Source organism: Adiantum capillus-veneris, chromosome 24, assembly GCF_014529385.1.
Source record: "Adiantum capillus-veneris isolate H3 chromosome 24, ASM1452938v2, whole genome shotgun sequence".
NCBI lineage: Eukaryota > Viridiplantae > Streptophyta > Polypodiopsida > Polypodiales > Pteridaceae > Adiantum > Adiantum capillus-veneris.
In genome coordinates this window covers 76,029,797-76,051,143 of record NC_140954.1, presented here as the reverse complement: position 1 = coordinate 76,051,143, position 21,347 = coordinate 76,029,797, and the positions used below count along the sequence as shown (strand labels likewise).

The 21,347-nt window shown below is 44.4% G+C and overlaps 1 protein-coding gene across 2 annotated transcripts in view; it reads left to right on the top strand.

Annotated features, from left to right (window-relative positions):
- Positions 1 to 1,452: 1,452 nt before the first annotated feature.
- LOC147426609 (TAF RNA polymerase I subunit A) overlaps positions 1,453 to 21,347 on the top strand; it is a 50,257-nt gene continuing 30,362 nt past the window's right edge. For both annotated transcript variants that reach the window (XM_086497900.1, XM_086497899.1), the window contains exons 1-6: positions 1,453 to 1,910; positions 2,860 to 2,976; positions 3,067 to 3,152; positions 3,361 to 3,806; positions 3,881 to 4,056; positions 4,128 to 4,213. In XM_086497900.1, coding sequence (XP_086354026.1) covers positions 1,470 to 1,910; positions 2,860 to 2,976; positions 3,067 to 3,152; positions 3,361 to 3,806; positions 3,881 to 4,056; positions 4,128 to 4,213 — 1,352 coding nt within the window. In that variant the 5' untranslated portion in view covers positions 1,453 to 1,469. The remainder of the gene's footprint in view (positions 1,911 to 2,859; positions 2,977 to 3,066; positions 3,153 to 3,360; positions 3,807 to 3,880; positions 4,057 to 4,127; positions 4,214 to 21,347) is intronic.

The window sequence follows — 21,347 nt, the reverse complement described above, 5'->3', positions numbered from 1 at the left end:
CAAATTTGTAATTGGCAAGGTTATTGGTTGATGTCTGAAGCTATTAGACAAACAAAAGAATTTAACCAATTTATTGCTAGAGAAAAGGAATAAGTAGCAGGGGCTGCAAAAAGACGTTAGGCTCAGATACAAACATGTTTGCATGGAACATCATTTGTTTTGGATTCCAAAGTTCAACTGCATAGTCAGGGCTCTAACAAAGAGGTCATGGGAGACTTCGAAAGGGTATGCAAATAGTTTCTCCCAGGTGACGAGGGTAGAGAGGCTTTCCACCAACGTGTTGATTATGCTAATAGAGAAGGTAGCTTCGGAGATGCATGGCACATTGAGCAATCAAGAAGCACTCGACTCCAATGTGGTGGAAAGAGTAGGGGGGAGATAAAGTGGAACTCCAGCACGTGGCCACTTGAGTGTTATCAGTTGCTGCCTTGGTGGTAGTTGCGAATGCAATTGGTTTGCCCGTGATTTCATTTACTCCAAGTGTATAAATCGTCTCACTCCTGAGGGTGCAAGATATATCATGTATGTTGTTCGCAACATGCATTTAATTCATGTGCCCCTTCATCAATTGTAGCAAGGCAGTGCATGGCCACTTCCACCCACCACAGACCCATGAAAGTCTTGCCTCGGAATGAGTGATTGATGATGATATGGATTGGAGAAGTGGCATCAGAGAATTCTAACCAATATGAGATCGACAATCTAGTTCCTATGATCTATGGGTGTCAAGAGTGACATACCCTTAACTTTGTAATGACTGGATCCTGCTTTGTCAAATAGAAACATTGAGCACTCTTTGACTTGTTAAATCTTCAAGTTAATTAGTGCACACATGTACAAAGTTTCAATGTAATAGTTGAAGTCAAACATAATGTTGCAGCATGAAAGAGTACGCACAGGATAAAGGAGAAGACAAAGAGGTTGAAGGTGATTATTGTGGCTTGCTCTCTATTGGGTTAAGCTCATCTCTTTCAATTCCCTAAACCATATGTGCTTGTAGGAAGTCCACATACTTGATTGCAAAATCAAATGTGGCCTTTGTGGTATGCCTTTGCACACAACGGCCCCATTCAATTTGGCAATCAAGTATGTGGACCTCCCACAAGCTTAGATGGCGTGCTCAATGAGGCGTGCGGAACCCAACCAAGAGTAAGACCCAATGATATTATATTGGGCAAGATCAAGAGATCTTCATAAGAGCTCTCATCTTACTACTGCACGAGCCAATTTTGTCTCTTCTTATCAGTAACTCCTCATTTATCAATACAATTGTTGTTAAATCTTCAAATTAATTAGTCCTAAAATATATACAAATTGATATAATGACAAACTCTACCAATGCCACGTGGACCCATTCACAAGGCTTCCAAGGATGACACGTGGACCTATTCACAAATGTGTGGATGCCACGTGGATGCATTTAGAAAACAAGGTCACCATGCCCATGTCACAAATTGGCAAAAGCAGGCATGAGAGGAGAGATCGGGAAGGCCAGGAAGAAGAAGCCGGGCGAACAAAGTAAAGGCAATCGATTCAGGCGCGAGGCGGAAGGCCGGAGGAGGCGCACCTTCTCCTGCTCTCGACTCTATGGTGTCGATGATGAGCAAACCACCTCTCTACCTGTTGCCCAACAAAGGGACGTACTTCTAGCTAAAGCAAAGCACCTCGCATTTCCTACTGATGCCACAGGCAAGTACAAGCTGCCCTCTATTCGCAAAATCTATGCCCGTGATGTCTCTGCTGGTGGCTCCTCCGGCCTGCCGGCCATCCACAAAAGTGCCCTCGACTTCCTCCTCAATGACCTTCTCCTTCGCCATCATTGGCCCAAGGTTGCTGGTGTCCTCAGTGTTCTTCTCCGATCTTTGCTTGCCGAGCGGAACTGGAGCCCTGAGTACTGTCAACACGTCTGGGTATGCCCCCTCCCTGCTGCCGTTAATACGTGCATGCCTAATAGGTCCTCAGGGAATGTATATATATGTAAGTTGCTTGGGGAGAGCAGAGTAGAGATCGTGTGGTGTGTTTGTTTCAGAGGCAGAAAATCATGGCTATGCAAATGGTGTCTTTTATCAAGAAGTGCTCTTATCTCAAGTTTTTCTGAAAAAGGAAAGATGCCCAGAAACTGTCAGTCTCTCAATGACAGAGAATCAGCTTCTAAGTCTCAGGGAAAAAGATTTGAAGCCGGTTGTGGAAATGTGTGTACTCATGAATTATCCAAGGCTTGAAACTGCTGGAGTTTATTACCTTTTAGATGGAGCAGGCAGAGTTGTGTCTCCTAGGGGCAGCTCCAGGGAGTGAGGGTTGTTTTGTGGCTGTGCCTGGCCATAGCGAGGTAGTTTTTTCTTATTGACAAAAACTATTTACCTATAAAACTGGTGTATCAGTGTAAACTTCTGTCAGATAAGAAGTGCTCTTATCTCAAGTTTTTCTGAAAAAGGAAAGATGCCCAGAAACTGTCAGTCTCTCAATGACTGAAGCCGGTTGTGGAAATGTGTGTATTCATGAATTATCCAAGGCTTGAAACTGCTGGAGTTTATTACCTTTTAGATGGAGCTGCATAGGCAGAGTTGTGTCTCCTAGGGGCAGCTCACAGGGAGTGAGGGTTGTTTTGTGGCTGTGCCTGGCCATAGCGAGGTAGTTTTTTTCTTATTGACAAAAACTATTTACCTATAAAACTGGTGTATCAGAGTAAACTTTTGTAGGGAAAGCTCTCATATGAGTCAAGAGTGATGATCAACAAGTCAAAGAAGTAAAGGCTACCATCTGTTTTCTTTGCTGGGTCCTGCCTGGCTACCGCTTGATTTTTGTTACAAATTCAATCAACTATGTCTCTGTAGTCACAGTAATACTGCTGTGTTGTAGGCAGCGATGGAAGTAACGAGGCAATTAGAGGGGCTTGAAGGAAATGATTACAAGTTCAGAAGAATGTATCAAATTTTGCACGACAAGCAACCAAAGGGTCCCTGGTCACGTGACAAGGTTCTCTCTATTGCAGCATGTGTTCGATGTTTTGCATGATACAGTTCTTCTGGCCTTACGTGCAGCCTGTCCATCTCTGTTTGCTAGTAGGCAGGTGCAGGAGCTATTCGTTTGGAGCTGGCACTCCACTTAATGAGCCTAAAGCAGTTCGAAGATGCTAACCTGGCATCTGAACCGTATGTTTCTGTTTCCTTGTCCTGCATTTAGCTGATGTGTGTTCAACACAGACAAATTACATGGCACCAGGTTTTTGAGTGCTGGACCATAGTTGGGTAAAGGTGGATGTTTCCAGCATATGTTTGCGTCGTGAAGCTCAAGTATGTTGGTGTTATGTGTTCACTCTTGAACATCTGTTAGGGTGGCTGACTTGTGCATTTTTTGCAGCTTCATGGATGTCCCTCCGTATCGTGATCATTCACTAGCAAATCTTGTACATGGATTGATACATTACTATCAATGGTTCGAGTTGATCAAACAAGAAGTGGAACAGGAGTTAGGGAGAAGGGTGATGGGGGTTTCTAAGGAGGAAGATGTTGATTTTAGTGAAGGTGTTGGCGAAAATGAGGATGTTTTCAATGGTCTTCATTCTCACAAGGCTGACTGTAGCAACAAAAATTACACTTTTGGGCTAGATGATGATTTTCATTCAGAAGATACTTCAACTTTGGTGCATAGCGAAAATGAAAGAGAAGTATTCAGGTCTGCACAGAAGCTTGAAGAGCTTGTGCCGCATATTGTCAAAGACGAAACCTTGTGGAACATATATGATGACGCAGAGGAAGACTTTGAGAAGAGCTATATGAAGAAAGCAAGAGTGCTTTATAATAAAGGTACATGCAAACTATTTTGTCATTCGAAGGGTGTCATGACGTGTCTTTAATTGAGCATGCCTCTGAATCTTCAGATTTGGATGAGATGCTTTTCCCATTCAGGCTACCACGTCAGTATTGGGGAAAAGATTATGTACTTTCAACACAAACAGCTACACAAAAGAACAGCCATAGCATTGCTACCAAGCATCTTCGAGATACACTGTCGTTAGAGAATAATTCGACAGCTGCACTACTTCCACTCGTGCAGGTCTCTAGTTTTTGTGTATGCTAAATGTTTATCTTATCTTTCTGACAAAGTGTATACATGTTTTCTATCAGCTGATGCTTGCTGGGGCTGACATAGAAGGGGCCTTCTCAGAGATCGACAAATGCTGTAAAAAATTCAGCGATTGTACGTCTTTCAGGTTGGCATGAGCACAATTTTTGAAAATTGCATTATGCAAGAATTGCCTCCATGGTTTTGAGTCTCCATGTATTTGGCTGCTTTTGCCAGCATTTTGGGACTGCGATCCCTTTGTATCATTTGAGTCTTGCCAGCACTGAAGATCTATGTGCATGCTTCACAGCCACGCCTTCTGGTTGGTTGGTATCAGAGCAGTCCTTTTACTCCCTTTGCAAAAACATAACGCTCCCAGCTGTTCTTTTTTTTTTTACCGAGAAAAAGATCCTTCTATTAGTTAATGAAACAGCCCATATGGCTACAACCACCTCTACTAGAGAGGGCTACAACAATCATAAGGGGGACTCTTCCAATGAAATAACAGCATATGTACAATGAGGCTAAATCAAGAGATGGGAGGAGGGAAAAGCCACACAAGTGGACGGTAGTGCCATCTGAGAACACCCTGGACCATGGTGAAGAAAGGCTCAGGGCGCCAGAGTTGAAGGAAAGCCTCTCTACGCTCCCACATGCGGTCGGAGCTGCCCTGGAGTCTCTCGAACTCTCCTCTGAGAGTATGGATCAGCTCTAGCCAAAGATCTTGAACTGTCTCTGCTGGTGGTACAGGGCGAGCCTCAAAGATGTGAAAGTAGCGGGCCCGCCATATGAACCAGAGTGTCAGGCCGCAGATGAGCTCCCAACACTCCTCTCTCTCATGGCCGGCTGGAGTGTAGGTCGACCCCCCTGCATCACTATCATCCTGCTGCTGCTGGAGGATAGCTCAAGCTGAAGTGCCGGACTCGGTGAGTGTGGACCAAGCAGCTGCCCCCCAAGTGTACTGTTGTGCTGTGGAAAGAGCTGGCATCAGCCGAAGGACACAAAGCCAAACCTGCTGTGCCAAAGGACAGTCCCGAAGACAATGACGTTGACTCTTCACAAGATGGTCACAAGCTGCACATGCTGCCGAGAGACCACTATGTACAAGCCAGCTCCCCACTGCTGTAGCTCGATGTGCAACGAGTTACTGGAAAAAGTGACTCGCTGTGGCTGTCTGGCGTCCTACAACCTCGCCCAAATAGCTGTGCAGCGGAAGTGAATGTTGAACTTTGCTCAAGATGAGTGCTTTGAACTGTGCTCAAGGTTTGTTTTACTTACGGAAGGAAGAGCCACCCTCCGAGCCTGGGGCTCAGGCAAAGGAGGGCTAACAGCAAGTTCGTGGTCGGCATCGATAGGGGCCACCACGTAAGCCTGGCACTCAGAGTGGATGTCATAAAAACTAATATCTAATTCTCCCAAATGATTTTCTCATGTTAAACTGATCATTTAATATAGGGAAGTACCAGGGGAGTAAAAGCTAGAATATTGGTAAGGCTACCAGACCGGTCTCTGTCAAGGATCCAAAGGAGGGAAAATAGGGATCCAAAGGGGGACAGTCTGCAAAAGAGAAATGTGCTTCAATGGGGCTTAAAAGACCTAAGGTTCAGCTCCATTAAGACTTCCATAGGCTAAAGTTCCTAAATTTAATTCAATTGTCTAATGGCCAAAGTAGGGAAAAATTGGATGGTCATGGGAAGACTAAAAAGTCTTCCCACATCCCTAGGAAGGAGGGGACGAGCCCTTATAGTAGGGGATGAGGGAGAAACACACACTCTCCCAAGCTCTCCCCAAAGGGAAGAATGGACACATGGCAGACTCCTAGGCCAGTTGCCTCCAATTTCCCCTCAAATCCTATTGGATGGCCATAGAGGTGGACCAATGAGAATTAGGTTAGAGTAAAATTATTCTAATCAATTTAAAAATGCTTGATAAAAGAATAAATAGAAATTAAGCTCCCTAGAAGACTATTGGACAGTCTACCAAGGGGTCCAATGAGAATCCAACAGCCCAATGGCTTGCCTGATTCCCATTGGCTAGAAGACTAAAAGGTCCAATGAGAGTTTAAATGAACTATTTAACTGTAACAGACTTGGACACTCCAAGTCAAGAATCAACCGCGACAGCACCAAATAACCACTTCAAAACAATTCACAGATCACAATAGATTTGCACTGGCCCGGCGGAGTTCCGTGCCTAGAGATATTGGCCCCAAAGAATGGCGCCCCTTTCGGTATTTCTTTTTATATTAATCAAATCAAAGTACAAGAGAGTGGCTAGGGTTTCACTCTCAGACTCTGCGTCCAGATGCTCTGAGAAGTGAGGCCCTCACCACTAATTTAAAGGTTACAAGGGATGCCCAAAAGCAGAGCCCCAAAAGCTTCAAATCAAAAGCAATTGCTCTCTCTCTTTCTCATATTGTAGAGAAAAAGCAATATTTGCGTCGCTCATCATTTAAAAAAATAAAATAAAAATTATTTTTTATATTTTTTTAATAGCCTCCGCGATTTCTGGAAATTAGCGTTTTTGGCTTAAATTAGGGTTTGCAGGAATTTTAGGGTTTTTGGTAGAAATTAGGGTTTTTGTTGTCCGTAGCCACGTCATCACCTTGTGACATACCCCCCTCTTGAAAGCATTGCAATCGACCGCGATTACTCTTGCAAAACCGACAAAAGCCAGAAACCGTCTTAGCAGACACTGACTGTTAGTACCTACGTACTAGGAACACACATCTAGCACATGTACAAAATCGACAGTCACATCACACGACATCACAGGACATCACAGGACATCACATGACATTCAACATTTATTCGGATCTTAGACCATGATTTATCGGCAATGTAGCTAGCAATCACATCTAGGTCCAATCGGGACCTCATCGATGTCTGATTGACTAACCCCTATTGCAACCATGTCTATTCGAGATCAATCAGACTTAAATGTTGCAGTCATTTCGTTTATCATTTATTGCACTCACAAGAAGTCAAGAACAAATCAGTATCATAATCAGGAATTCCATTTCATAAAGTCGTCCAGCAGAATTCTGTCAGCTCTCAGTATCCCTGAAGCTCAAAGAGACATCAGTGACTTTAGTATCAAAATCGAGGCATCTGTTGACAAGGGAGCGGAGTGACTCCCCTCTTGTGCATCCCACTGCACCAGATCTCCGGCCAAGCTGAATTCTGGGTTCCGTTTGGAGTAGACTATGCTAAACCAAAACATCGAGGTAAAGTTTCACAATCCGAGGAGTATCTGCTAGGTCCTCCTCCTCCATCCACTTCGCATCAAATGCAGGAAAGTTCTTGAACTTAACCAAGAACCGCCTTCGGACTTTACCTTCCTTCGTATCATTATGTGCCAAAATCTGTTCAGGAACAAGGATCTCCTCGTTTTCTTCCACTTCGGGTTGCTCATCAAGCTCCCCATCATCAGGCACATCACCCTTAACAGGTTTCAAGAGACTCACATGCAATGCATTGTGAATCCTCCAAGTATCTGGCAGTTTCAATCGGAAGGAGACATCATTTATCTTTTCAGTAATCTGGAAAGGTCCGTAGTATCACATACTAAGCTTTGGAAAAAGCCTCTCCTTTCCCTTTTTCTTTCTTCGGCGTGCTCTTCTCAAAAGTAAGAGCACCCAATCATCCTCCTTCAGTTTCAAGTCGCGACGATGGTGATCCGCTGCCTTTTTCTGTCGTTCTTGAGACTCCTACAAACTCTCGCGAACCTTGACAAAAGCCGTATCCAAATCTCGCGAATATTCATCCGCTTCAAATATCTAATCTTTCGTGCTCATGAAGGATGGAATCTTCGCAGCACTTTCAACAATCTCACATGGCGTCTTCCCCGTCGAAGAGTGTATCGTGTTATTGTAGGCAAATTCCACCAAAGGTAAGTTCTTTTCCCATTGAGTCTTCTGATCCGAGATACAATACTTCAATAAATCTAAAATCATTGAATTGGCAATCTCAAATTGCCCGTCAGTCTGCAAGTGGAACGATGACGAGAACTGCAACTGCGTGCCAATGTTATCCCAAATTGCCTTCCAAAACAAACTCATAAATCTGGGGTCTCTGTCGGAGACAATCGTCTCAGACGTGCCATGTAATCGGAAAATCATCGTGATCATTATGTGTTCTTGGGAGATCAAAAATGAAATCCATTGCAATACTTTCCCAGGGGTGGGTGGGTATGGGTAAAGGCTATAACAATCCCTGTGCCTTATGCCTGTCAAACTTGACCTTCTGGCATACCAAGCAACTGCGCACAAACTCTTCCACATCCTTTTTGAGTCTCGGCCCAAAGAAGTATCTCTCTACCCCCTTCATGGTGGTAGCAATGCTGCGGTGACCCGTAAAAGGTGGACAGTGGCATTCAATCATAACCTTATCCCTCAACGGCTATGTAACGCACAACATAGTCTTTTTCATCAAGTAGCCTTCCCGAAGGGAGTATCCAGCTACTGTCTCCCCATCTCGTATCTGTGTGAAAATATCTACAAAATCTGTATCTGTGGCATACTGATCGACCATATCCTCGAAGCTCCTATGATGTATCGCGGAAATAGCTAGAACCAACGGTTTTCGAGACAAAGCATCTACCACCACATTCTTCTCTCCCTGCACATGGACAATCTGGAAGTGGAACTGTGACAAGATGTTCGCCCACCGCATCTGCTTTTCCGAAAGCTGCTTCTGTGACATGAAGTAGCGCAAACTCTGATGGTCTGTAAAGACAGTAAAATCCGCTCCGAGTAGGTAATGCCGCCACTGAGTAAGAGCATGGATAACCGCCAAAAGCTCTTTCTCATAGATCTGTGCTGTCATCTCCAGCCTAGAGAACAAATGGCTCTCGTAAGCTATGACATGGCCTTCTTGCATAAAGACCGCACCCAGACTACGACCACAAGCATCACAATATACTTCAAATGACTTCTGCAAGTCCGACAAAGTCAAAATAGGTCCCGTAGTCAATTTCTCTTTCAATGTCCAAAAGGCAGTCACCTCTGTGGGTCCCCACGAAAAAGGTACTCCTTTCTGTGTCAAGGTATGCAAAGGGGAAGCAACCCTTGCAAACTTTCGTATGAACCGCCTGTAGTACGAACACAGTCCCAAGAAGCTTCTAACTTCATGGACATTCCTCAAATCGGGCCAATCACGGATAGTCTCTATCTTAGCCGGGTCCATTTGCACTCCTGCTCTGTTGACACAATGTGTTCCAAAAAGTGTATCTCTCGTAGGAAAAATTCACTTTTCTTTGCATTAATCACTAACCTGTGATCTCGTAATGCCTGAAAGACTTGAAGCAGATGATCTCTGTGTTTTGCCTCATTCTTGGAGAAAACAATGATGTCGTCAAAGAAAGTGCCAACAAATAGCTTGTACTCTCGAAAAATCCTGTCCATCATCCGGTTAAATGTCGCAGGAGCATTGGTTAAGCCAAAAGGCTTCACCAAAAGCTCAAATAACCCAAAAGTCATCGGAAAAGCTTAGACATCTCCTGGCGCTATCCTGATCTGATGATATCCACTCTTCAAGTCAATCCTGCTAAAGCACGAGGATCCCTGTAACCGGTCAAGTATATCATCGATCCTAGGAATCGGAAATCTGTTCTTGATGGTGATTTTGTTGAGAGCGCTATAATCGATGCACATTCTCCAAGATCCGTCTTTCTTCAAAACCAACAACACTGGAGAGCAATACGGTGAAGTACTAGGCTGGACAAGACCCTTTTCCAAGAGTTCTTTCACTGGGTTCATAATCTTTTCATTCTGTGCTCGGCTCACACAGTAAGGTGGCTGATTCAGTGGTGTGCTTCTAGGTATCAGATCAATGGTTTGATCTTCAAGCCCTCTGAAAAGCAATCGGCATGAGTGTGGAGAAAAATCTTGGCGTTCTTTTGATCAGGTCAAAACATATTCAACCTTTATCCAACGTTCAGTTCTCTCCCAAAAGAATGAGTAAGAAACTGAAGTTCATCAAGTACAATCTCTAAGCCCTTCATTTATCAAAGTCGCCTTCTCGGCCCGGTAGTCAACCACGGCGTAGTTCTGGTGGTACCAAGGGATCCTGAGTAGAACGTCACTCGCGTGCCCTGAACACCCCTGTCATTGCAAACAAAGTTTGCCAATGCTCTGTGTAATGGCAACATCCCATCCGGGTGCCAGTCGAACTACCTCCGCCTGTGGCATCGGTCTGTTCGGCGTAATTTCCAAATCGAGCCACCAATTCCAAGTGAAAAGAAGTTGGCCTTGGCTCCTTCAAAAGAGCTTCCTGATCCTTCACTTTGCCCCAAAAGCAGCAAAGTTTGTACTTTCATTCATTAGATTTGGTGCAGGTCCCACGCCATGTGGTACTAGTTCTGTTTTTCTATCTGCCTTTTCTGCCACGTTCCTTAGCTGCTCTCGAACTCTTGGGCCTGTCGTCGTCTTTATCATGCTGTTCTTTCTGTTCCTTTTTAGGGCACTTCGCGAAGATATATCCATGTTCCGCGCATCCAAAGCACTTCCCCTCTCTGACGAAGCGAGCTCTCTCCTCAGGAGTAAGCTTGGGTCGTGCATCCTTTTTCTCTGGGTTGCTCTTTTTCTTTCTACTTTCATTCCCAGAAGTCTGTTCGGCTCGTTGTGTCATGGCCTCATCTGTGGGGTAGGTCAGATTGCCAGAGTGAATGGCAAAGCCCCGCTTCGCATGACTCATCAACTCCTGAATAGAAGCTGACTTCTGTTCCAAGCAGTGATCTCGGATCTCTGTAGGTAGACCCAAGGTAAACCGCTCAATCTGTTCTCTGAACGAGATCTTCTTGAATGAAGAGGCGGGTAGAAAAGAGCTCGAGAATCTTTCACAATAAGTATTAATTGTATCTTTCTTGGTCATCCGAAGATGGTTCCAAGCAGCTCGTATATCTCGTTCATATTCTTGCGTCAACCAAGAAGAAATAAAAAGCTTTTTTAAATTTCAGCCATTTAATTGGCGCAGTCTTGTTTAAAAGAAGCGTGCACCACCAAGTACGAGCATTCCCCTTAGAGTAAGAGGCAGCTCTCCGAATCTTGGAGTGCTTTGAATAGCGTCCTCCCGCGAAAGTGATGTCAAATTGCTGTATAAAAGACAAAGCCTTCGAAGCATCTGAGTATCCTGAAAAAGTATCAAACTTGATCGAGTGGCCACCTTCCTTAAACTCTCGGACTTTCTTGCTTTTATCTTCGAGAAAGTCATACTGGTTAGCTTTGTAAAAATTCTTCTTGTTCGCATAAAACTTTCCATCATCGGAATATGAGCTGTCTGTAGACGAGTCCTCAGTAGAACTGTCAGTCTCTGGGTGAGATGTAGCCTTCTTTGCCTTTTTCTTGCCCTTTCCGAAGCTTTGTTTCTTGCTTCGCTTTTTACCTTTTCTGTCTTCTTCGCTCGAATCTGAAGAGCTAGAAGAATTGTCTGAAGAAGAACTTGGTACTCCTTCAAATCGAACACGCTTCTTCTGTTTCTTTGCCTTGTCAAAAGTCGATTGACGACCCAAATATCCCTGGAAGTCAGCGCTTTTCTTCTGCTTTTTTGCGGTGCTTTTTGGCTTTCTTTTGAGCGTCAAAAAGCTGAGCAATTTGTGCATCAACCACGTTCTCTAGTTCCTTCTCCGTATATTTCTTGGAGGCAGAAGGTTTCTTGAGAGCGGGTTTCGGGAGTGGTGTTGTGGTTCTTTGCCACTCCATCTGAACCTCTTCCAAAGAGGTCTGGTTCATATATTTTGCCATCTTCGGGTCCTTGGCATAATTGAGCATCATCTTTGTTGCATCGCCGATCAACTGGTGACGCTCCATCTCTCGCCGCTCCACCTGAGTAGGCCAAGGCGGGCCATACTCTCTGTCGGAATCTTCGTTGTGATCCCTGCTCGCATCTCCAAATGTAGAGGGAGTCGACTGATCCTTGCATGAAGCCATAGGTGCCGCGGAAAAAAAATTGGGGATCGGATTTTCTGTAGAAGAGAAATCGGCCGTGCTCTGATACCAGTGTAACAGACTTGGACACTCCAAGTCAAGAATCAACCGCGACAGCACCAAATAACCACTTCAAAACAATTCACAGATCACAATAGATTTGCACTGGCCCGGTGGAGTTCCGTGCCTAGAGATATTGGCCCCAAAGACTGGCGCCCTGTCACAAAGTGATGACGTGGCGGACAGCAAAAACCCTAATTTCTGCCAGAAACCCTAAAATTCTTGCAAACCCTAATTTTTGCCAAAAACCCTAAATTCCGGAAATCGCGGAGGCGGATTATTAATTTTTTTTTTTTTTTTTTGGAAAATGATGAGCGACGCGAATTTTGCTTTTGCTTTTTTTTATTAAAAAAAATAGAAAAGACTCTCTAAGAGAGAGAGAGAACTGATGCTTTTGATTTTAAAAGCTTTTGGGGCTCTGCTTTTGGGCATCCCTTGTAACCTTTAAATTAGTGGTGAGGGCCTCACTTCTCAGAGCATCTGGACGCAGAGTCTGAGAGTGAAAACCTACCGCTCTCTTGTACTTTGATGATTGATTAATATAAAAAGAAATACCGAAAGGGGCGCCAGTCTTTGGGGCCAATATCTCTAGGCACGGAACTCCGCCGGGCCAGTGCAAATCTATTGTGATCTGTGAATTGTTTTGAAGTGGTTATTTGGTGCTGTCGCGGTTGATTCTTGACTTGGAGTGTCCAAGTTTGTTACAGTGGTATCAGAGCACGGCCGATTTCTCTTCTACGGGAAATCCGATCCCCGAATTTTTTTTTCCGCGGCACCTATGGCTTCAGGCAATGATCAGTCGACTCCCTCTACATCTGGAGATGCGGGCTGGGATCACAACGAAGATTCAGACAGAGAGTATAGCCCGCCTCGGCCTACTCAGGCGGAGCAAACAGAGATGGAGCGTCGTCAATTGATTGGCGATGCAACAAAGATGATGCTCAATTTTGCCAAGGACCCGAAGATGGTAAAATATATGAACCAGACCTCTTTGGAAGAGGTACAGACAGAGTGGCAGAGAACCACAACACCACTCCCGAAACCCGCTCTCAAGAAACCTTCTGCCTCCAAGAAATATACGGAGAAGGAACTGGAGAACGTGGTTGATGCACGGATTGCTCAGCTTTTCGACGTGCAAAAGAAAGGCAAAAAGCACGGCAAAAAGCAGAACAAAGGTACTGACTTCCCGGGATATTTGGGTCGTCAGTCGACATTCGACAAAGCAAAGAAACGGAAGAAGCGTGTTCGATTTGAAGGAGTACCCAGTTCTTCTTTTCCTTCTTCTGACAGTTCTTCTAGCTCCTCGGATTAGAGCGAAGAAGACAGAAAAAAAAGCAAAAAGCGAAGCAAGACACAAAGCTTCGGAACGGGCAAGAAAAAGGCAAAGAAGGCTACATCTCGCCCAGAGACTGACAGTTCTACTGAGGACTCATCTACAGACAGCTCAGATTCCAATGACGGAAAGTTTTATGCGAACAAGAAGAATTTTTACAAAGCCAACCAGTATGACTTTCTCGAAGATAACAGCAAGAAAGTCCGAGAGTTTAAGGAAGGTGGCCACTCGATCAAGTTTGATACTTTTCAGGATACTCAGATGCTTCGAAGGCTTTGTCTCTTATACAGCAGTTTGACATCGCTTTCGCGGGAGGACGCTATTCAGAGCACTCCAAGATTCGGAGAGCTGCCTCTTACTCTGAGGGGAATGCTCGTACTTGGTGGTCCACGCTTCTATTAAGCAAGACTGTGCCAGTTACATGGCTGAAATTCAAGAGGCTTTTTATTTCTTCTTGGTTGACTCAAGAGTTTGAGCGAGATATACGAGCTGCTTGGAACCATCTCCGGATGACCAAGAGCGATACAGTGAATTCTTATTGTGAAAGATTCTGGAGCTCTTTTCTACCCGCCTCTTCATTCAAGAAGATCTCGTTCAGAGAACAAATTGAGCGGTTTACCTTGGGTCTACCTACAGAGATCCGAGATCACTGCTTGGAACAGAAGTCAGCTTCTATTCAGGAGTTGATGAGTCATGCGAATCGGGGCTTTGCCATTCACTCTGGCAGTCTGACCTACCCCACAGATGAGGCCATGACACAACGAGCCAAACAGACTTCTGGGAATGAAAGTAGAATGAAAAAGAGCAACCCAGAGAAAAAAAAAGGATGCACGACCCAAGCTTACTCCTGAGGAGAGAGCTCGCTTCATCAGAGAGGGGAAGTGCTTTGGATGCGGGAAACATGGACATATTTCCGCAAAGTGCCCTGATAAGGCACAGAAAGAACAGAATGATAAAGACGACGACAGGTCTGAGAGTTCGAGAGCAGCTGAGGAATGTGGCAGAAAAGGCAGATAGAAAAGCAGAACTGGTACCACATGGCGTGGGACTTGCACCGAATCAAATGAATGAAAGTACAAACTTTGCCGTTTTTTTTTTTGGGGCAAAGTGAAGGATCAAGAAGCTCTTTTGAAGGAGCCAAGGCCAACTTCTTTTCACTTGGAATTGGCGGCTCGATTTGGAACTGCGCCCGACAGACTGACGCCACTGGCGGAGGTAGTTCGACTGGCACCCGGATGGGATGTTGCCATTACACCGAGCATTGGCAAACTTTGTTTGCAATGACAGGGGTGTTCAGGGCACGTGAGTGACGTTCTACTCGGGATCCCTTGGTACCACAAGAACTACGCCGTGGTTGACTACCGGGCCGAGAAAGCGACTTTGATAAATGAAGGGCTTAGAGATTGTACTTGATGAACTTCAGTTTTCTTACTCATTCTTTTGGGAGAACTGAACGATGGATAAAGGTTGAATATGTTTTGACCTGAAGAAGAGAACGCCAAGATTTTTTTCTCCACGCTCATGCCGATTGCTTTTGAGAGGGCCTGAAGATCATACCATTGATCTGATATCTGGAAGCACACCACCGAATCGGCCACCTTATTGTGTGAGCCGAGTACAGAATGAAAAGATTATGAACTCAGTGAAAGACCTCTTGGAAAAGGGTCTTGTCCAGCTTAGTACTTCACCGTATTGCTCTCCAGTGTTGTTGATTTTGAAGAAAGACAGATCTTGGAGAATGTGCATCGATTATAGCACTCTCAACGAAATCACCATCAAGAACAGATTTCCGATTCCTAGGATCGATGATATACTCGACAGGTTACAGGGATCCTCGTGCTTTAGAAGGATTGACTTGAAGAGTGGATATCATCAGATCAGGATAGCGCCAGGAGATGTCTACAAGACAGCTTTTCGGACGACTTTTGGGTTATTTGAGCTTTTGGTGAAGCCTTTTGGCTTAACCAATGCTCCTGCGACATTTAACCGGATGATGGACAGGATTTTTCGAGAGTACAGGCTATTTGTTGGCACTTTCTTTGACGACATCATTGTTTTCTAGAAGAATGAGGCAGAACACAGAGATCATCTGCTTCAAGTCTTTTAGGCATTACGAGATCACACGCTAGTGATTAATGCAAAGAAAAGTGAATTTTTTTCCTACCATGGATACACTTTTTGGGACACATTGTGTCAGCAACACAACAGGAGTGCAAATGGACCCGGCCAAGATAGAGACTATCCGTGATTGGCCCGATTTGAGGAATGTCCATGAAGTTAGAAGCTTCTTGGGACTATGTTCATACTACAGGCGGTTCATACGAAAGTTTGCGGAGGTTGCTTCCCCTTTGCATATCTTGACACAGAAAGGAGTACCTTTTTCGTGGGGACCCACAGAGGTGACTGCCTTTCAGACATTGAAAGAGAAATTGACTACGGGACCTATTTTGACTTTGCCGGACTTGCAGAAGTCATTCGAAGTATATTGTGATGCTTGTGGTCGTAGTCTGGGTGCGGTCTTGATGCAAGAAGGCCATGTCATAGCTTACGAGAGCCGTTTGTTCTCTAGGCCGGAGATGACAGCACAGATTTATGAGAAAGAGCTTTTGGCGGTTATCCATGCTCTTACTCAGTGGCGGCATTACCTACTCGGAGCGGATTTTATTGTCTTTACAGACCATCAGAGTTTGCGCTACTTCTTGTCACAGAAGCAGCTTTCGGAAAAGCAGATGCGGTGGGCGAACATCTTGTCACAGTTTCACTTCCAGATTGTCCATGTGCAGGGACAGAAGAATGTGGTGGCAGATGCTTTGTCTCGGAAACCGTTGGTTCTGGCTATTTCCGCGATACATCATAGGAGCTTCGAGGATATGGTCGATCAGTGTGCCACAGATACAGATTTTGCAGATATTTTCACACGGATACGGGATGGGGAGACAGTAGCTGGATACTCCCTTCGGGAAGGCTACTTGATGAAAAAGACTATGTTGTGCGTTACACAGCCGTTGAGGGAAAAGGTTATGACTGATTGCCACTGTCCACCTTTTACGGGTCACCGCGGCATTGCTACCACCATGAAAGGGGTAGAGAGAGATTTCTTTTGGCGGAGACTGAAGAAGGATGTGGAAGAGTTTGTGCGCAGTTGCTTGGTATGCCAGAAGGTCAAGTTTGACAGGCATAAGGCACAGGGATTGTTACAGCCTTTACCCATACCCACCCGCCCCTGGGAAACTATTGAAATGGATTTCATTTTTTTTTGATCTCCCGAGAATACAGAATGATCACGATGATTTTCCGATTACATGGCACGCCTGAGACGGTTTTCTCCGACAGAGACCCCAGATTTATGAGTTTGTTTTGGAAGGCAATTTGGGCGAACATTGGCACGCGGTTGCAATTCTCGTCATCGTTCCACTTGCAGACTGACGGGCAATCTGAGATTGCCAATTCAGTGATTTTAGATTTATTGAAGTCTTGTATCTCGGATCAGAAGACTCAATGGGAAAAGAACTTACCTTTGGTGGAATTTGCCTACAATAACACGATACACTCTTCGACGGGGAAGATGCCATGTGAGATTGTTGAAACTGCTACGAAGGTTCCATCCTTCCTGAGCACGAAAAATTAGAAATTTGAAGCGGATGAATATTCGCGAGATTTGGATACGGCTTTTGCCAAGGTTCGCGAGACTTTGCAGGAGTCTCAAGAACGACAGAAAAAAGGCAGCGGATCGCCATCGTCGCGACTGGAAACTGAAGGAGGATGATTGGGTGCTCTTATTTTTGAGAAGGCACGCCTAAGAAAGAAACAGGGAAAGGAGAGGCTTTTTCCAAAGCTTAGTATGTGATACTACGGACCTTTCCAGATTACTGACAAGATAAATGATGTCTCCTTCCGATTGAAACTGCCAGATACTTGGAGGATTCATAATGCATTGCATGTGAGTCTCTTGAACCCTGTTAAGGGTGATGTGCCTGATGATGGGGAGCCTGATGAGCAACCCGAAGTGGAAGAAAACGAGGAGATCCTTGTTCCTGAACAGATTTTGGCACATAATGATACGAAGAAAGGTAAAGTCCGAAGGCGGTTCTTGGTTAAGTTCAAGAACTTTCCTGCATTTGATGCGAAGTGGATGGAGGAGGAGGACCTAGCAGATACTCCTCGGATTGTGAAACTTTACCTCGATGTTTTGGTTTAGCATAGTCTACTCCAAACGGAACCCAGAAACTCAGCTTGGCCGAAGATCTGGTGCAGTGGGATGCACAAGAGGGGAGTCGCTCCACTCCTTTGTCAACAGATGCCTCGATTTTGATACTAAAGTCACTGATGTCTCTTTGAGCTTCAGGGATACTGAGAGCTGACAGTATTCTGCTGGATGACTTTATGAAATGGAATTCCTGATTATGATACTGATTTGTTCTTGACTTCTTGTGAGTGCAGGAACTGATAGCCGAAATGACTGCAGCATTTTGGTCTGATTGATCTCGAATAGACATGGTTGCAATAGGGGTTAGTCAATCGGACATCGTTGAGGTCCCGATTGGACCTAGATGTGATTGCTAGCTACATTGCCGATAAATCATGGTCTAAGATCCGAATGAATGTTGAATGTCATGTGATGTCCTGTGATGTCTGGTGATGTCCTGTGATGTCGTTTGATGTGACTGTCGATTTTGTACTTGTGCTAGATGTGTGTTCCTAGTACGTAGGTACTAACAGTCAGTGTCTGCTAAGACGGTTTATGGCTTTTGTCGGTTTTGCAGGCGTAATCGCGGTCGATTACAATGCTTTCAAGAGGGGGGTATGTCACAAAGTGATGACGTGGCGGACAGCAGAAACGCTAATTTTTGCCAGAAACCCTAAAATTCCTGCAAACCCTAATTTTTGCCAAAAACCCTAAATTCCGGAAATCGCGGAGGGGGATTATTAATTTTTTTATTTTTTTTTTAATATTTTTTTTGGAAAATGATGAGCGACGCGAATTTTGCTTTTGCTTTTTTTTATTAAAAAAAAAGAAAAGACTCTCTAAGAGAGAGAGAGAACTGATGCTTTTGATTTTAAAAGCTTTTGGGGCTCTGCTTTTGGGCATCCCTTGTAACCTTTAAATTAGTGGTGAGGGCCTCACTTCTCAGAGCATCTGGACGCAGAGTCTGAGAGTGAAAACCTACCGCTCTCTTGTACTTTGATGATTGATTAATATAAAAAGAAATACCGAAAGGGGCGCCAGTCTTTGGGGCCAATATCTCTAGGCACGGAACTCCGCCGGGCCAGTGCAAATCTATTGTGATCTGTGAATTGTTTTGAAGTGGTTATTTGGTGCTGTCGCGGTTGATTCTTGACTTGGAGTGTCCAAGTTTGTTACACGCCCCTTTCGGTATTTCTTTTTATATTAATCAGATCAAAGTACAAGAGAGTGGCTAGGGTTTCTCTCTCAGACTCTGCGTCCAGATGCTCTGAGAAGTGAGGCCCTCACCACTAATTTAAAGGTCACAAGGGATGCCCAAAAGCAGAGCCCCAAAAGCTTCAAATCAAAAGCAATTGCTCTCTCTCTTTCTCATATTGTAGAGAAAAAGCAAAATTTGCGTCGCTCATCATTTTCATTAAAAAAAAAAAAAAAGCCTCTGCGATTTTCGAAAATTAGGGTTTTTGGCAAAAATTAGGGTTTGCAGGAATTTTTGGGTTTCTGGCAGAAATTAGGGTTTCTGCTGTCCGTAGCCACGTCATCACTTTGTGACATTAACTACCTAAAGCTCTCACAAAAGGGGAAAGGGAGACGCATGTCACAAGGCTATCATTTATGCTTCTAGATTGTGATTGCTAAGCTTTGTAGAAGCCAATGGGAGTCCAACATGAGTAAATAGCAAGAGGGGTCGACCAAGAAGAGAGAGAGGGCTACATTTTAGTCTAACACTGTGCTACACACGCACACACAACTCATGTGTGCAAGAAGAACTCCATCTCCTTTTCCAAGCATTGGAAGTTGAGGCCTACACCAACAACTCTTAGCTATGGAATGCAAATCCACAAGCTTAATTGCATGCTCATCTCCTCTACCATGCTAATTACTAAGCTAAGCTATGCTATTAGAGTGATTATGTGAGGAAAATACTTCTTTCTCGTAAGATACATCTTCTTCCTCTCAATCTATGCTCATTTCTTGCTAGCTCTCACCATTTTTGAAGGTGTGTGAGGTCTTGGGATTGAGGCTAGGGACACCAGGTGTGTTTTTGAAGCATAATTTGGTGCATGAAGCTTCCATCTTCATTGCACCAACGAGTTTTGTCAAGGAACACAAGAATTGTTTTGTACAAAAGTCTCCTTTGATGGGAGAAGCTATAATACAAAGCCTTTATGGAGGGGAGACCCGTTCCATGTAAATCCGGTCCTCAACTGTTGTCGATTGTTCTATTTCTCTCTCTTTTCAAGTATTGTCAATGCCAAATTAGCTAGGTGTAAATTACTATGTTGCTTTCTCAAATTAAGTACTCTCTCTCTATGCTCATTAGGAACTTGTTCTTAATGAAATGCTCACTATGTTATCAATTTCCGCTACACACAAGTTACTAGTGCATTAAATGTGACATTGGTATCAAAGCTATTGGTTTTCTTTTCTTGCTCAAGAAGAGAGGTCCTCAAGCTTGCTACAAATGGTTGGTGTTATTAATTGCAACAGCGCAAGTAGAATAGGAAATTTTTATCCTTGAAGCACGCCTGCTTTATGCAGTTAACGGGGATACTGGTGAGAGCTATGGTCTTAATAATGGAGTCCTACGTGGCTTGCCTATGGCTTAGCCATTATTGAGTATTAGAAACTTGACAAGAACCGGTGCTGTCTTGGCTTTGTTGAACCCTCTCTCCTATTCCTTGCAATTAAGAATATTCGAGCCACGGGTATAGTGCTTGAGTGCTTATCTTTGAAGGTAAAGAGGAGTAGCAACTAGGGCTTGAAGTGCCAAAGTAAAAGTACAAATTTACACCTTAAATTTGCTAGTATGTCTGACAAGGGAAAAGAGATTGAAATGAATATTGATAGCTTTGATTTTGCTAATGAAAGAGCAACTAATGATGCCCCTATGCTTGTAAACTATCTTGTTTCTAGGCTTCAACAAGCCCTGGGCAACCCATCCCTCCAAGGTGAAGTGCTACAGCATTTGCGCACCCATGGTATTCTCCAAACGCCCCACCAAGAAGAGAGAGTACCTAGGAAAGCTCATGGTGAGACTTCCAAAAGAGGACTCTCTCCGATAAGGGAAGAAGAGGAGCATCTGTGCGAAGGGCTCAAAAACTTACTACTTGATGAGGCATCTCCCTCCCAAAGGAGAACCCAAGTTTCAACGGTAGAGCCACCACCGAAACAACGAGAAAGAAGTGAGTCTCCTCCCACCTCGGCGGAGATGGTTCCATGAAGACGGCGGGCAAAACACTCTCCAATACCCCCTAAACGGAGAAGACCATCGCATACTTCTCTACACTATAATTCAAAGAGGAAGAGAGAAAACAAGAGAAGAAAAAACCGAGAAAGAGGTCACCCTCTTCTCTATCTTCTTCATCCTCTTCCTCTACTGAAGAAAGTGATGGTGCAGACAAAGAGGAACAAGGGAAGAAAAAGGCGAGAAAGAGGTTACCCTCTTCTCAATCCTTCTCATACTCTTCCTCTTACGAAAGTAATGGTGCAACTCTCAACCCACCTAAAAGAAGAGGCCATAGGAATCCTATGCCGCCTGGAAGAGGTCGTCCAAGCTCAAAAAGTTCAAAGAGGGAGGAAAGAACATCTCTTTCCTTACCTACGATGACACTTTTGGTGCTACGGACAAAGCCTTGGCATTTATCCAACAATTCGATGTGGCGTTCGGAGATGAGAGCTTCACGGAGTCCCCTAAGCTACGTCATGTAGCCTTGCATTTTCAAAAGTTTGCCAGGCAATGGTGGTCTGGCCTACGAGCAAACGGTGAAGCTCCACGAACA